The sequence below is a fragment of the Eriocheir sinensis genome, chromosome 55 (assembly GCF_024679095.1).
Source record: "Eriocheir sinensis breed Jianghai 21 chromosome 55, ASM2467909v1, whole genome shotgun sequence".
In the NCBI taxonomy this organism is placed as follows: Eukaryota; Metazoa; Arthropoda; class Malacostraca; order Decapoda; family Varunidae; genus Eriocheir; species Eriocheir sinensis.
This window is the reverse complement of record NC_066563.1, coordinates 7064329-7080176: the sequence shown is the minus strand read 5'-3', so window position 1 is coordinate 7080176 and position 15848 is coordinate 7064329. Positions and strand designations below refer to the sequence as shown.

General features: G+C 45.8%; 1 protein-coding gene across 1 annotated transcript; it reads right to left on the bottom strand.

Moving 5' to 3' along the window:
• Positions 1 to 9074: 9074 nt before the first annotated feature.
• On the bottom strand, positions 9075 to 15558 carry LOC126983852 (glutamate receptor ionotropic, kainate glr-3-like). Its single transcript, XM_050836982.1, has 10 exons — positions 15445 to 15558; positions 15034 to 15137; positions 14742 to 14832; positions 14342 to 14500; positions 13834 to 13981; positions 12810 to 13027; positions 12571 to 12722; positions 11744 to 11854; positions 10440 to 10600; positions 9075 to 9355 (listed from the first exon to the last, which is right to left on the bottom strand). The coding sequence occupies exons 1-10, from the start codon at positions 15487 to 15489 to the stop codon at positions 9285 to 9287; spliced, it is 1260 nt and encodes a 419-aa protein (XP_050692939.1). The 5' UTR covers positions 15490 to 15558; the 3' UTR covers positions 9075 to 9284.
• Positions 15559 to 15848: the final 290 nt, after the last annotated feature.

The following is a 15848-nucleotide window of genomic DNA, read 5'->3' as shown; positions in this document are numbered from 1 at the left end:
TGCTACAGTTAAAGAAAGAGCGAGCGGGAAAGTTCGTGAAGGGGTCGGGGGAAGCCGAGCGCCCCCCCCAAAACGACCCAGGGTAGCAACCCGGGGGCCGGAGGAAATTGGGACTGCAGTGCAGGCTGACAATAGTAGCTTGTATGAATCTGTTGTGGCCGCGTGCAGTCAGCCTAAAATTATGGCGCTTAAAGTCAAGCTGGGTCCGCTACAAGCGTCATTTGCGGTCGACACCGGCGCTGCGGTTAATGTGTTGTCTGAATGGACATACATAGCTTTAAAACGCGCGTCGCGGGGAGGCCGCTACCAGCTACGACCCTCGGACCTGAGCCTTTGCGGTGTCACTGCCGACAGGCTTAACATCTTTGGGTTGGTGAGTTTGCCAGTGAGTTTGGGACGAAACACCCCTGTCATGCGTTTGGATTTTTACGTGACGTCAAACTTTTCTCTACCGTCTGACGGTCTTCTTGGGTTGTCGTCACTGAGGTCTAACCGCATGGTGATACTTCCAGATAGTAATACAGTAAGGTTTCAAGGGAGATGTTTCAAGGCCATGGATCCACCTGTGCTCCTCGCTTCTCCCAGGGAAAGAAAGGAAATACCCAGCAAGGGTCGGGAAAGTGTTTCTCCTGAGTCGGTAGTGCATACCGTGCCGACTCTTTCCACGGTGCCGGTGAATGGTGCGGGCACCAACTCACTTCATGATCAACCACCAACACCACCTGACGTTTGCAGGGGATGGAAAAATGTCAATGCGATAGTCGTGGGGAATCACGAAATCCCTCAACGAACCGCAATGCACGTCCCCGTGTCAGTCCCTAACGCCACCGTAGGTTGTGACATCTGCCTAGAAGGGCCTAGTCGTGTCAGCACGCTAGCGATGGAGTCCCCCCTTAACACGGTACGCGAGGGGAGTAGGACTGTAGCTTTAGTGGTTAATGCCACTGGCGGTCCAGTTAAACTAAAAAATGGAGTCATTTTGGGTCGCGCCTTGGCGTTCGACGGACAGGTGTCCCCAGACCCTTTAGAGTTAAAGCGGCCTTGTGTCGGCGCAGTGGGTCAACCCGCCACCGGCGACACATCTTGTCAGGCCTCATCTATCGATTCTTTAGTCAAAGTGGTCGATTATCCCGAGCTTAAGGGCCCTCTTCTGAGGCTTTTACATCAGTATCGTGATGTCATTGCCCTGCCCGGTGAACCTTTAGGTGCGACTGCTACGACAGAACACAAGATTAGGGTTAAATCCGACACCACACCGGTGTACATTCCTGCGTACAGACTCCCACACAGTCAAAGGCAGGTTGTAGATGAACAGGTTAAAGATATGTTGGACCAGGGTGTTATTCAGCATTCCCGATCTCCGTGGAACTCGCCCTTGTTTCTAGTCCCTAAAAAAGACGGAAGTTTCAGGCCTATCATCGATTTTAGGAAAGTAAATGAGGTGACTGAGGATGATAGGTACCCTCTGCCTGTTTTAGGTGACTTGTTAATGTCCCTGGGGCAAGAGAATACTATTTTCAGTAGTCTTGACCTCTTAAGTGGGTACTGGCAGGTGCCGATGGCAGCTGAATCCAGAGAGATTACAGCCTTCAGTACCCCTAGCGGTCATTTTGAATGGTTAAGGATGCCATTCGACCTCAAAACCGCACACATTACTTTTCAGAGGATGATCAACACATTGTTCTCAGACATGATAGGCAAAGAAGTCTATGTATATTTAGATGATTTAATCATCTGCAGGAAGGATGGCGCCAGTCACCTAGCTAAATTAGAAGCGGTTCTGCTTAAACTCAGAGGCGCTGGCCTTAAGGCCAAGCTGACTAAATGTGAATTTTTAAAGGCAAAAAATCACCTTTTTAGACCACACTGTTGATGGAGATGGTATCCACACGATGGACGATAAGATATCGGCCATAAAGAATTTTCCGCAACCCCAAACCGTCGAAAACGTTCGGTCTTTCCGTGGGTTTTCCGGGTGCTATAGGCCTTTCATACAAGGTTTTGCCAAAATTGCTTCGCCTCTAAAGCAACTTTTAAAGAAAGAGGTACCTTTTCATTGGAATGCCCCACAACACAAGAGTTTTACAGACTTCAAGTCAGCGTTAATCAACGCTCCAGCCTTGGCATTCCCGGACTACAACGTCCCTTTTACATTTTATACAAATGCCTCAGCCCTGGGTCTTGGTGCTGTTTTGATGCAACCGGACGCTCGCGGTAAAAATCGCGCTATTGCGTACTTTAAACCAGGCTGAGCCGAACTATTCACTGACCCATCAGGACCCTAGCGGTTGTTTGGGCTCTTAAACATTTTAGGGATATTATCCTTGGCTATCCGGCTATCCTATCACTGTCTGTACGGATCACGCGCCAGTCACCGAGCTTTTTAAGGGTAGGAACCTCACCGGTCGACTCGCCCGGTGGTACCTGACTATCCAGGAGTTTGGGCCAACCTTTAAGTATTTACCTGGCCGCGCGAATGTCGTTGCGGATTCACTGTCTAGAAACGTACCTGTTGGCTCAGTGGCAGAAGCGCCTACTGAAATTCAGAATTTCAGTCTAAAGGATTTAGCAGCAGCCCAGCGTCGCCACGACGTTTGGAGTAAAATAATATACGCTCTGGAGTCGGGTGACGAAACAAGCCTCCCGCCGCTACCTGTGTCTTTTTCACAATTTTTCTTGTCACAGGACGGTGTCCTGTGCCGCTACTGGCCCCGCAAAAAGGAGTCTGTCGCACAGTTTGTGATACCGGAGTGTTATGTACCGGCGGTGCTGAACTTAATTCATGACGCGGTCATTGCTGGCCACCCGGGGAGGGAGCGCACATTAACAGCGGCCCGAGCGGTCTATTTTTGGCCAACTATGCGTGTAGATATTGACGCGTATGTGGCTAAGTGTGTCAAGTGTGCCCAATATAAGGGGACGGTGCCTAGCCTGCGCTGATCCTAGAATACCCGCCCCCTGCCCGGCCTTGGGATGTAGTTTCTATTGACTTGCTACAGCTTCCCGCCAGCCACCAGGGCTCTAGGTACCTCTTAGTTTGTGTAGATCACTTGTCTCGGTACGTTGTTTTAGCCCCAGTGAAAGATAAATCTGCTAAGGCCATTGCTCATGCCCTAATAACTCATCTCATTTGTCCGTATTCCACACCTAGAGTGTTGTTAAGTGATAATGGAACCGAGTTTCGAAATCAACTTTTAGCAGAAATATGCAAACAGTTTGCCATTACACAATCTTTTACAGTCATTTATCACCCAGCCAGCAACGGCCTTGTTGAACGCGCGAATAGGAAGATTTTAGATGTCTTGCGCCCGGTCGTTAGCGGACTTCAGCATACCTGGGAGGACTGGCTAGCATATGTTGCAGCAAGCATAAACAGCCGTGTTTGTGAGTCAATGGGACAATCTCCCCACTACATAGTTTTTGGGGTTGAGAAGAGACTCCCATATGACCTGCTTAGTAGTTCTCATTCACCTGTATATAATGTAGATGATTATTCTAAGGTTCAACTCAAGGTTTTCACAGATATTCATAGAGAAGTCAGAAAGAGACTACAGGCTACATCTGAGGCTATGTGCTTGCAGCAACACAAGCGTGCCGCCCCTGTTTCCTTGAAAGTGGATGACTTTGTTATGATTCGAGTCCCAGAGAGACATTCAAAGCTATCCCCTAAATTCGTGGGCCCACGCCAGATAGTTAGGCAACTAGGTGGTCACAAATTTGAGCTTTATGATCTCATTTTTAATTCATATGAAATTGTGCATAGTGATCGCCTCAAAAAGACAGACGCCCAGCCTGAGGTCATCGATTCAACTTTAGTTGAACCAGCGAGAACCGCCTGTTTGCCTCGGCCTGACGATGCTTTGTCTATCTTTCCAACAAACGATTATAACCTGCGTCCTCGCCAATAAGGGTTTTCTGCTTGGTTCCAGGAAATGTTGCCACTCGCCTTCTCCTTCCTTCTGCGCTCCGTTCTGGCTGCAGACCCTGCGCACCTCAAGCCGGGAGCCCTCTCTGCTCATTTGGGCCGGGTTTCTCCGGTCGAGGATGTCCTGTGGGTCCAGTACCCGTTTACTGCTCTGGTGGAAATACCGGGCACACTGAGGACAATAACGGAGCAGGTGACTGGGGTTGTGTTACAGATGGATAGCAATGCTCCTGAAGACGGTATCCTGCGTCTGATGCATGACCGCATAAAGTACTTGAATGACACTCTAACCCTGGCTTTGGAGAACTACGCAGCCCTTTCCTTTCCTAACCGTACTAAACGGGGCTTGATCGATGGGATTGGGCAACTTTCCCGCATGTTGTTTGGAATCGCAATGGATGAGGATGTGGAGGAACTGCGAGATAGGTATAACCACTTGGCTTCACTTGCTGCTACTCAACACAAAACCATTAGGATGAATTCCTTACACATTTCCAGACTTGAGCATGCAGTACAGGATATTGCTTCTTATTCTCGAACCTTAGGCTCTTCCATTAATGAGTTGTGGACCGGCATGGCTAATATGTACCAAATGGAACTTGTTCTACAAACCTTGCCTGCCTTGGAGAGTGCAGTCAACTCTGTCCTCCATACTAATGCTCTGGTGATACAGAATGTAGTGGATGCAGATTGTGGTAGGGTTACTTCTTCTCTTTTTCCTGTCAGGGATTTGCAAAAGGCTTTGAAAATAGGAGTAGAGGACCACCAACTAACAACTTTGATTGACATGCATGCCAAACACCACTACTATCCCTTGCTGGAGTCATTCCTGACGTCGGAGGCTATAGTGATTCACGTTCCCTTCAGGTCAAAAGATGTGTTTAAGGTTTACCAACTGGAACCTTTCCCTTTCTCAGTCAATAACTCGGTGATGGTGCTTGACTTACCTGCCACAGTGGTCTTAATTCGTAATGATCTATCGCTTTATGCAACGGGCCAGACGTCAGACCTAGGGTCCTGCAAAACAGAGTATCACAATCTCTATTTTTGTTCAGCGTCACTCTTTGCATTCCTCCCGTTGACAGGTGGTATCTGCGAGGTGGTGCTGACCCAGTCGGATGCTTCTAAAGCTCTAGAGACTTGCCTCTATCGTCACGTCGTCCCTAAATCACTTTTCCACAGGAGGTTCTCCGGATTTCACTACTTCTTTTTCACACTGCCAGTGTTTGTGACAGTGGTCTGTCCTGTGGGCTTAACTTATAGAGAGGTTGCAGGTCACCTGGCGGTACGGGTGGCTTGTTCCCTACGTTCTGTCAATTTGACGACCTTTCCAATCTATTCTATTGACAGTTTAGTGAATCTCACCTTTTCTAGGATGAAGTATGTAACGAATAGCCTTTCCGAGCTAACCTTTTCAAATTTCTCGGAATTGGAGTCAGCCGTCTATGAGTCGCTACCGGCTTACCTTGCCCCATATGTACATTACCCATCACTGATCTTACCGGTGGTTCTTTTTATCATCATTGTCATCCCCCTGTTCCGCCTTGTTAAGCGGGCTCTGACTTTGTACAACCATCTTCAGGCAAGAGTTGCCCCACCGCGCTGAGTTCGTACGCATTTTGACTCGAAGATTCAGTTTGAATCAAATCTTCTTCAAGGATTTTTCCTTTTCTTTTTACTATTCCAAATAGCTCCGTTACCATGTATCCTAATGACAATTTAGTCAATTTATTTTTATAGGATGTATCTTGTAAATCACTATTCGAGCTATTGTTTTGTTTTCTCGGAATAGTGCTGAGCTTCCACGTCCACGACTCTAGCCCTGTTTACCTCGCCCTGTATGTACTTTGCCCATTCATTGTTACTTCCATGATTGTTTTTATTGTCATTGGCATTTCCCGTTGTTGTACCGTTAGGCGGGCCCTGACTTGTATATATATTTTTTTTAGTGCAACCATTATAGGCCCTCGTTTAACTAATACACATTGCGCGACCTTTGACATGGGTAGGTATACTGATTTTAAAGGTCGGGTGAGCCGCGAGGTCGCGACTTTTTCCGTGACCAAGCGGTGTAATGTGTATATTATAACATACATGTAAATGTGTGAATATATGTCGTATCGCCATGGCCCAGCGGCGCCAGGACGTTACACACAGACGCTACGTTGTGCTTAGGAGGTGCTCCTTGCCGTGGGAACGGTGTTGATTCAGCAAGCATGGTGCCGCTGGCCGCTCCTGTCCCGGGAGACGCCGGGCAGAATATAGCGGGCGGCGGGCGAGAGCAGAGGACTGCTCGGAGGTGTGCGTGACTCCTCCACACTGTTGTAATACTCTGAATATTGTTACAAAGCCACAACTGTTTTAATTACATGCGAGAGAGAGAGAGAGTAAATTAAGTGAACTCAAAGTGAACTAACGGCTACCGCTCGGCCAACTAAAAGGCTATCGTGTTGTCTCACGTACTTCTATCAACTGGAGAAAGCAGGCAACGGTACATCGGACCTGACGTCAGATAACAGTTCACGCCTTTAAATATTAAAAGTAACACTTAAACTTAACACTTAAAAACAGCTAACAAAAAGGCTAACATGTGTGTGTGTGTGTGTGTGTGTGTGTGTGTGTGTGTGTGTGTGTGTGTGTGTAATTCACCTCTTGGTCTGCTGCGGGTCTCTCTCGAGACAGCCAGCCGTTCCCCTACGAAAGAGCACAGAGCTCATAGTACCGATCTTTGGGTAGGACTGAGACCACTCACACACAACACACCGCGACAACGAGGTCACAACTCCTTGCCGTACGTCGCGTACCTACTCACTGCTAGGTGAACAGGGGCTACACGTGAAAGAAGATAAACCCAACTTATCTTCACCCGGCCGGGTAATCGAACCCCGGTCCTTCTGGTTGTGAGGCAGACGCTCTATCCACTAAGCTACCGGGCCGTGTGTGTGTGTGTGTGTGTGTGTGTGTGTGTGTGAGAGAGAGAGAGAGAGAGAGAGAGAGAGAGAGAGAGAGAGAGAGAGAGAGAGAGAGAGAGAGAGAGAGAGAGAGAGAGAGAGAGAGAGAGAATTGATGTGCAGCTAACTCAGATTATACAGTTAATTTTTCTTGTACTTATTTTAGGATTATGATATTTTAATTAACGCCGAGTCCCACGAAGCTTACCTCCTCCACCCCCACCTTCAGCAGCGGCTCCTGGAGCGCCAAGACGGCCGGGTCGTGGGTTGTGTCGCTCTTTGGTTGCTTTCAACTGTCGTGCCGCTTGTCTTCTCTCGCTCTGTTGTTTGCTTTTCGGATAATGGATCAGTGTTATTTTTTTTCTCATTTCCGTGCTTCTCTTGCTTATTATTTCATTTTCTCTTAAACTTTGATGTTTAAAATGGTCACATATATATTTTAGACTATATCCTGATGTCTGCCCTCTCTTTCTCTGCTGTTCTGCTGTTCGAAAAAAATCTCAATGCTGGCTTTGTTTTCATTTCCTGAATTATCTTTCTTATTTAATAAATATCCCTTTAAACTTTGATGTTGGAAATTAAGTCACAACAATGTACATTTCTCTCGACTATTCTGACGTCTGTCCTCTCTCTCTCTGTCTACTGTTCTGCTCCTCAAATAATGGATAATTGCTGACTTTTTTATAACTTCAGGACTTCTCTTTCTTATCACATTTGCCCTTAAAACTTTCATATTAGAAATGAAGTCTCAGCAATATATATTTCTTTTGACTATCATGACATCTTTCCTTTTTCTCTATGATTCAGATAACTTACTTTCTTCGGATTTCTCTTTCTTATCTTGTTAATTTACCGTAAAACCTTAACTTTGAAAACGAAGGCAGAGTAATTATTTCTTACCACTGTTCTGATGTGTCTTTTCCCTGTCATGCAGCTGTTATTGTTCTTTTTTTTTTACTATTATTTAGGCACTTGTCTTTCGTATTCGTTTTAATGTTCTACCTAAAAACTGATGTTGGGAAAAAAAAAACATTAAGTTCACCTCACCAACCTGTCACGCTTTCCACTTCACTAAGTTTGCCTCCAACAACGAAGTGGTCTCTGCTACACCATCGATGTAGCACATGAATTAATAAATATATACTGATAAATAAATAAAAAAGAAAATAAATCCTAAGCTCACCTGTTACCTGCCTCATGGGTCTAATAAGTGAAAATCTTAGCTCAACACTTTCCTCCGTCCCCTTACCGCTTTCTGTCCTTCTAACTCCCTTGGTGGCTGTAAGAGAGGTAAACGGAGAGGAAGGAGAATCTGCACCTTACCTGACTCTCTTGTGGCCTCCCGATAACTGACTACCTTTACCATGCATCTACTCAACGCTTAAATCCCATTACAGTTAGTCTCTTTCTCCTCCTCCTTCTCCTCCTGCTCCTCTTGCCCTTTCCCCTCCTTCCCTGCTCCTCGTAAAAAGAGACGGATGGATGGACAGGAATTTTTGCGGCCATTATATATGCAAGGTTCGATGCGCTTGTCTGGTGTTGACACATGTGTTAAGTTGGCGGTCGGAGCTGACGCGCTGAGTAATGCCGAGTCGTGTGTGGCTTTGTAATCATCATCTGTCTGTCTGCACCATTTCATTTCTCACCTGGATTGCTTCTGTCTGCATGTGTGTTGGCTGTTCTCTCGTCTCGGTTATTAGTTTGATTGTTACTGGATCTATTTTGCATTAGTTCATCTTATTCTCTCTCTGATATTTTGGATTCTTATTTTTCTTTTAGTTCTTGTAGGCACTTTGATATTATTGTCGACAGAAACACAATGAGGTACGACTTTCTTGTCGTTCATGTGATATTCATTGTTTAAATTATTCTACCTTTTATCTACCTTTTATTGATGAAAGAGAGACAGTTATCTGAGTCTTTCCTAATTCACTATTTCTGACGGCGATCAATATAACATGAACTCCTGAAGCTCGTAATAACATTCATTCGTTGCTACTCCTAAGGACAATAGAATGTTCTTGTTCATAATGTTGTTTATTCATACCAGGCTCGGTTCGTAATAATCTTTCGGCAATAAATGATTCAAAGGTATCTTAGTGATGGAGTCTTTTATTGGTGATTTTGTGCTGCACATATTAGAAAAGTCACTAAGCCTCGAGTGGCAGGCAGGTGCTAGAGTGAAACTGTTATCAATATCATATTTCATCTTTAATGGTAACGAATGAGAGAAAAAATAAGGTTTCTAATGCACAGTTAATGTTCTTCGTTAATGAGTGACGAAGGTTATTGAGTTGACAGAAGGCAATGAGCAATCTGAGGCGAGTGGTGGGCGCTGCGGGACTTGTCTTGCCGGCAGCGTGGCCACGGGCAGCAAACCCACGCAAGGTACAGCCAGGTCAACGGTGTTAAGGTCTGGGAGCACAGCGCGCCCTCGTCAACACCTCCACGCCGAAGACAAACGCGGCGAGCACCTCACCTGAGGGGAAAACGTGTTGTAACTTGAGTTAATAGACAGTTCACGCCGCTCTCAAATAATCTTTTTAACTGGAAACTTCACATCTCCTCTCTCACTAAATCAGCTTCCTCGAGGTTGGGCGTTCTGTATCGTTTCCGCCAGTTCTTCTCCCCCGCACAGTTGCTATCCGTATACAGGGGCCTTGTCCGCCCTCGTATGGAGTATGCATCTCACGTGTGAGGGGGCTCCACTCACACAGCTCTTCCGGACAAAGTGAAGTCTAAGGCTCTTCGTCTCATCAGCTCTCCTCCTCTTACTGATAATCTTCTACCTCTTAAATTCCGTCACGATGTTGCCTCTCTTTCTATCTTCTATTGATATTTTCACGCTGACTGCTCCTTTGAACTTGCTAACTGCATGGCTCCACCCCCTTCTGCGGCCTCGCCTCACACGACTTTCTGATCAAGCTCATCCCTATACTGTCCAAACCCCTTATGCAAGAGTTAACCAGCATCTTCACTCTTTCATCCCTCACGCTGGTAAACTCTGGAACGATCTTCCCTCATCTGTATTTCCTCCTGCCCACGACTTGAACTCTTTCAAGAGGAGGGTATCAGGACACCTCTCCTCCCGAAATTGATTTCTCTTTTTGGCCACTCCTCTCTATTTAGGAGCAGTAAGTAGCGGGCTTTTTTTCCCATTATTATTATTACTATTTTTTTTACGCCCTTGCACTGTCTCCTTTGCTGTAAAAAAAAATCTCCTTGTGTTAGTTTGCGCGCAGCAGTATAATGTTTATAACATATATTAGTACAACATCTTTTACCTCCTCACTCAGACGCAAGACGTGACCTTTATATAGGAAATTGAGGCTTAGTGAATATATCTAAAGTTCCTAAGGGCAAGGTGAATGCGGCTAGAACAAGTGACTTTTTCTTAATGAAGGATATAGTAAGAAAAGGAAGTAGGTCAGTAGTGCAGGTACAGGTAGGGGAGAAGGAAAGACAGTAGAAGTGTACAGTTATATGATATTGGTTCGTTAACTGTTCTGATGTAGTTATTGTTCATAGGGCATCTCTCACTCTGCCACGCCCCCGCCACCCACCTGCCACCAGCACCAGCAAGGGGCCGGTGAAGGACTTGAGGTCGATCGGGGAGACACCACCGGTGTGGTCCGCCGTGGGAGGCTGGAGGCACTGCGGGGTGACGGCGATGACCTCCCGCAGCCACTGGTCCACCAGGCCCGCCTCTATCAACGCGCGGATGCTGCATGAAAAAGCTCACAGATAAAATGGAAACATGTTAATGGTTTGGAGAAAACGGGAATATAATGGGAAATTGAGGATGCTACACAGAATAAGGTCCTGCCACCATGCTGTCCTAGAAACCACCTATCCAACCCGGACTCTAGATTCTAGGATCAGATGAGGAATGAGGGCAGCATGAGCCAATGCGCAAGATGGCGCCATCTAAACACTGCCCTGCGCAGAACGGGCTGGGGCGACCATCAGACTCCTAAAAGCCTTGGAGGACTGACCCCATCCATCGGAAGGAAAGAAGCTACCGGGCGCAATAGCTGCAAAAAAAAAAAAAAAAAAATGGCTTGGATACACACAAAAGATGCATAATATAATCAGTCAGCAAGTTGACAGCTCCATATCCAACTTTAGTGTTTGAGTTTTCTAACATACGTCATATGGAAGTTAATTCGATAAAACGTTTGTCCTGCCAAGAATAAACATCGTAGTTAAGAGATGATAGGGAGGCAATCTTTTCTTTAAGGCGCTTATGTCACCACTTGATTAAAATAATAACGAAAAGTAGCATGAGACGATGTGACATCATTCTGTTTGAGGATGAAGTATTATAGCTGAATACTGCTAAGACTAAAGGAGCGAGCGTGTCAGCGTGTAACAAATGACAATAAGCGTGATGAAGTGCAGCCTTTGTAACAAACAATGCATACAAGTGTTTTGTGTCTTGAAAACATGTTATATGAGACTGAAAATAAATAAAAGCGACAGTGAATAAATTAGTAGCTATGTCTGTTTGAAAAGATATATACAACAACGTTTGCTTGACTTGATCGATAACACTAGTCTGCCTTTCCTCATTACATCGATGTCAGTTTATTCCACGTTGACTAAAATAATGTTAAATATACAGACATCGAAGAACATTAAATTATTTGGTAATTTTTGGATATATTTAACAAAGTTTGCTTGATCTTACCGATAATAAGTGTTTGTCGACGTTAATCTTATCGTGCTACTCTTTACATTACACTAGAGTTCACTGATAAAAAGACAAAACTTATAGACTAAACATTATAATTTAGTTGATATATTTGCAAGGTTTCCTTGACTAATCGAGAACGCCACTTTGCCCAGACTGAGATCCACGACTTACACGTCATTGGCTCGTTCGAAGTAAGACGAATTCCTCTTGAAGGCGACGGCCACCCAGGCGCTGGAGTAGACCATCTCCCTAGCGATGTACAGGTGGCAGTCCCCGGTGGTACTGCTGACAAAGGGCGCAGGGTGTCAAGAAGGGGCTCAGTATTGCTTTGTAACGCCCACAGCGCACAAATCACCTCTCCCGATCAACAAGAGGGAGTGATGGATGGTTCGATGGTTGTAATAATGTACTACCTGTCACCATCATCCGTCAACCCCGTTTCCTTAATAATATCATTCGTCTTGAGGGAAGGAGTCGCTGTGCACACTACGCCATACAGCCGCCCTGCCCCGAGCCCTGCCATTACCTCCACGTTAGCAAACATAAATGATGGACGTCTCGATGCTCGGAATACTATATAGCCTGTCATTATCGTAAATTAGACCAATGTATTGTACTATGTCATGCGTCCACTAATGCACACAGTCCTTCCTGCCTGAACAACTCACGCTTTACTTAACCGGACGTTCTTTGACACCACTTTGTCCATGTCATTTTTATTTATTTATTTTTTTACAGCAAGGGAGGCAGCTCACTGGCAAAAAACAAAAACAGGAACAAAAAGGCTCGCTAGACGCTGCTCCAATCAAAGAAAACAGAACGAGAAGGATCCCCAGAGATATATTAAAATGTCCACCCTAATAAATTCGACCTCAAGCTATTATAAGACTACTTTTCCCTTTGTTCTAAAATCTGGACTCAAGCAAAAGTACTACAGCTTTAGAGGCAGCAATAATGATGTTGCACGCCCCGACTAAGGCCAGGTGGGCGGGCCTCACCTGTAGTCCCACGCCATGGCCTTCTTCATGGTGATGATGTCGCAGATTGCCGCGAATTCCCCGTTGGCTATTTCTTGCCTCGCCGCCCAGCAGTCCTGGAAGGTTCCCGACCTCCCCAAGAAGACCTTCCGACGCACGCCGTCCGTAGCCTCCTGCCGGAGAGGAGAAGGATGTGGTCAAGAAACTTTCCATATTTCTTTGCCATGCATTTGCTACCTAAAGGAATACGCAAAATTTACCTTGAAGTACTGGAACATGGAGGAGCCCGCCTCCAGCCTCCAGGGAATCTTGTCCTGGGCTACCAAGTCGTAGATTGAGTCAATAGGAATGTTGACGCGGGGCAGGGTGAGCATGGCGGTCAGGATGCCGCTGAAGGAGGACATGAACACCAGGGACGCCAGCATCCATGTGGTGACCAGCACACGACCGGAGGTATGCTTCGGCAGCCACTCGGAGCCTGGAGGAGGAGGAAAAACAAAAACAAAAAAAAACAAAAAAAAAACAAAAAAACGATTTGTCACAGTCAATCAGGAAGTCACTTTGTTATGTGATATTTAAGGCCATTGGAAACTCATTATTCTTGGAAACCTCTGAACTTGCAACAGGCAGCTCGCACACCAACGCAGCCATTTGCATGAAACCGATTGTGCGCAACTGGCCGCATACGATCGGTCGCCTTGAGGTCCTCGCAACGGAACGATTATTTATAGTTACAACAATGTCATGGGATGAAGATGGCGTAGCTTTTCTTTGGTGTGTTAGTATTGGGAAAAAGCTATCATGGGTTCATCCATGTTATACAAAAAATTCTCAGCGAATGAGATTTGTTGCCGCGTAGGAGCTGAATGTGGACCTTGTGAAATTTCAAGAATATTACAGAATGTCTAAAGAAACCTTAGTGCACTAGTTCGTTTGATGAAACCACAGATTTTTAAATAGAAAACAGATCACAGAAATGCTATCAGCGTTGAAGAAAAGCTACTGGTAACACTCAAGCAAGCGAGTCCACAATTCAAGTGATCGCCACACGATCAGCACAGCATCAGCAACTCCCAACCCAGTTTCAGTCCCCTCGATCTGCGGGATTCTAATGAAACCAAAGTGTCAGTCGCAACTCATCTGGTTGCGAAGTCGTAAGCAATTGGCTTCACGCAATTGGTTGCGTCGGTGTGCGAGCTGCATAAGTTGCATATCCAGGAGGCGGCCGGAGGCTGCAGCGGACTCAACTATTATTTGATTACAGAGCACCAAATAGCGACTCACCCTCCTGCGTGAGTGTCTTCAGAGCCCACATAGAAACTCTGGCGCCCACGTTCCTCATTTTGCCGCCAAGCAGACTGTTCTCGGCGCGCACCACCAGTGTTGTGACGATGATCATCACTATGATGGACATCAGTAACAGGAGCCAGATCTGAGAGGAGCAACACGTGCTGACGATCAGAATTCAAACGACACTGTGTTCAAATGGAGGAGGCACGAAACACCACATGGGAAGAGCACAATAGCTGAAGTGTACTCTCAGTAGTATTTTCTTCTTTTGGGCTTCAGCCTACAATACAGCTAATCTTGCGCGGGACTGTACGATTTACTTTATATTTATTTGCTCCCGCCAGACTCCCGCCTAAATGCTGACGCAACAGGCAGGATCTCTACATAGCTCTGCCATTCTAAGTGTATGAAATATTAGAATTATATAATTTCTGCTGCCTCGGCCCATGATGCAATATAATCCTAAAAACATCACGTGGAAGGCATCCTATCAGTTCATTACCTCGAAACGGAAGACCTTGACAAAGCCAGCCATGTCGGTGTCCAACTTCGGGCGCGTCATCAGGATGGCCTTGGCGGCGCCGGACAGCGGGTATGACAGGTCACTCACGGTCTCGCGTTGCGGCGTGACCGTGAAGGGGCCCACCGCGAACTCCACCTCCTGTTCCAGACGGAGAAGCAATTTAATCCAGGCACACTTGTACAGGTGTTTGGGGATAGTGATACACTTTTTTAATGTCTCATGCATTCGTCTGTTTGTGCATGCGTCTGTCTGTTATATATCATTATGTTCTCGGCTGTATCCTTCCGTATTCTGCTGTCAATGTGTGTATGTTCCTTCTTGTATATCTTCTACACCGCCAGGACGGACTGTGAACGTCCTCTTATTCTTCGTAACTCACCTCCCGCTGCAGCATTCCCAGCATGCCGTTCCAGTTGCCTTTTTCGTCCGGGCCGCCCCACACCTTCTCTGGGGACTGCGTGAGCTCGTAGCTGCCATGCAAATGTACATTAGTAAGACAAATGAACCTGTCTCATAGTACAGATAATCGTGTATAGATTTTGACCGGAATCCACAACGTTTTTTTTGAAGTCTGATATAAACTTCAAGGAATTTGAGCCTAAATCTTCAGTAAATGGGAAGTTTCTCAACGCCCTAGGTCCTAGACTAAAAAAAATCTTATTTAGACTGACTCGAATCGCAGCGATATGGAGAATACGTCCAGGAGGTTCCTCATGGGCCCCTCGATGCTGAGTGTCCCGTCCTGTGCCCGCACCAGCTTGGTCCATGGCACCCACTGCGGCACGGAGGGCGAGGGGGAGTGGTAAAGGTGTGCCACAGAAGTCTGCGTGTTCACCTAACCAACTAAAGGTGTATATACAGTCTTCGCCCAAATTACACATTCTCCATTGCTTGGCCATTCCCTTCTAGTATTGCAATTCCCTTACTGAAGGAAGATACATATTGAGTTACTATGGAGCAATATTGCCTTTCCTTTGCTGATAGACGATACATATCAGGTTACGAAAGAACAATACTGTATTTCTTCATACAGTCATGGTATTCTATCTAGTTAATATCAGTGTTTATTAACAAAACAGTACCTCCTCGCAGGCTATCTTGAGAAATGGTCTTCTTGCCGCCGTCATGACCGGCCTAGATCTGAGTCCTTTGTCTTGCTCTTGATCGTTGTGAGTTGTTTTCTCTTATTTATCTGTTGAAAAAATAAGCTATTCTATTAACATTCCTCTTTCATCGTTTTGTGCTTATGTTTTCAGTCAATAATAGTTTCGTGAGAACATTTTGCATGAATCCAAGTTTTTGAAGAGTTGTGTGTCAGCGTGTAGTGATGTAGTATGACGTTTTTGTTTATTTTCTACCTTCTACCTTCAGGTTAGGTCATTGCCAGCCAGGTATTTTAAAAAGGGAAATTATTACAATAACAATAATAATGATGTTACAGTTTGATAGTGATGGCTGTAGAGGTAGTAGTAGTAGTAGTAGTAGT

Bases quoted from the DNA above. Each gene is read 5' to 3' on its own strand.
- LOC126983852 (XM_050836982.1), bottom strand. From the start codon at position 15,489: ATGACGGCGGCAAGAAGACCATTTCTCAAGATAGCCTGCGAGGAG. The intron at 13,028-13,833 runs GTGAGTCGCTAT...CTCCTCCTCCAG, and splicing joins GAAGACACTCACGCAGGAGG to GCTCCGAGTGGCTGCCGAAG. The intron at 10,601-11,743 runs GTAAGTCGTGGA...TTTTTCATGCAG, and splicing joins TTCGAACGAGCCAATGACGT to CATCCGCGCGTTGATAGAGG.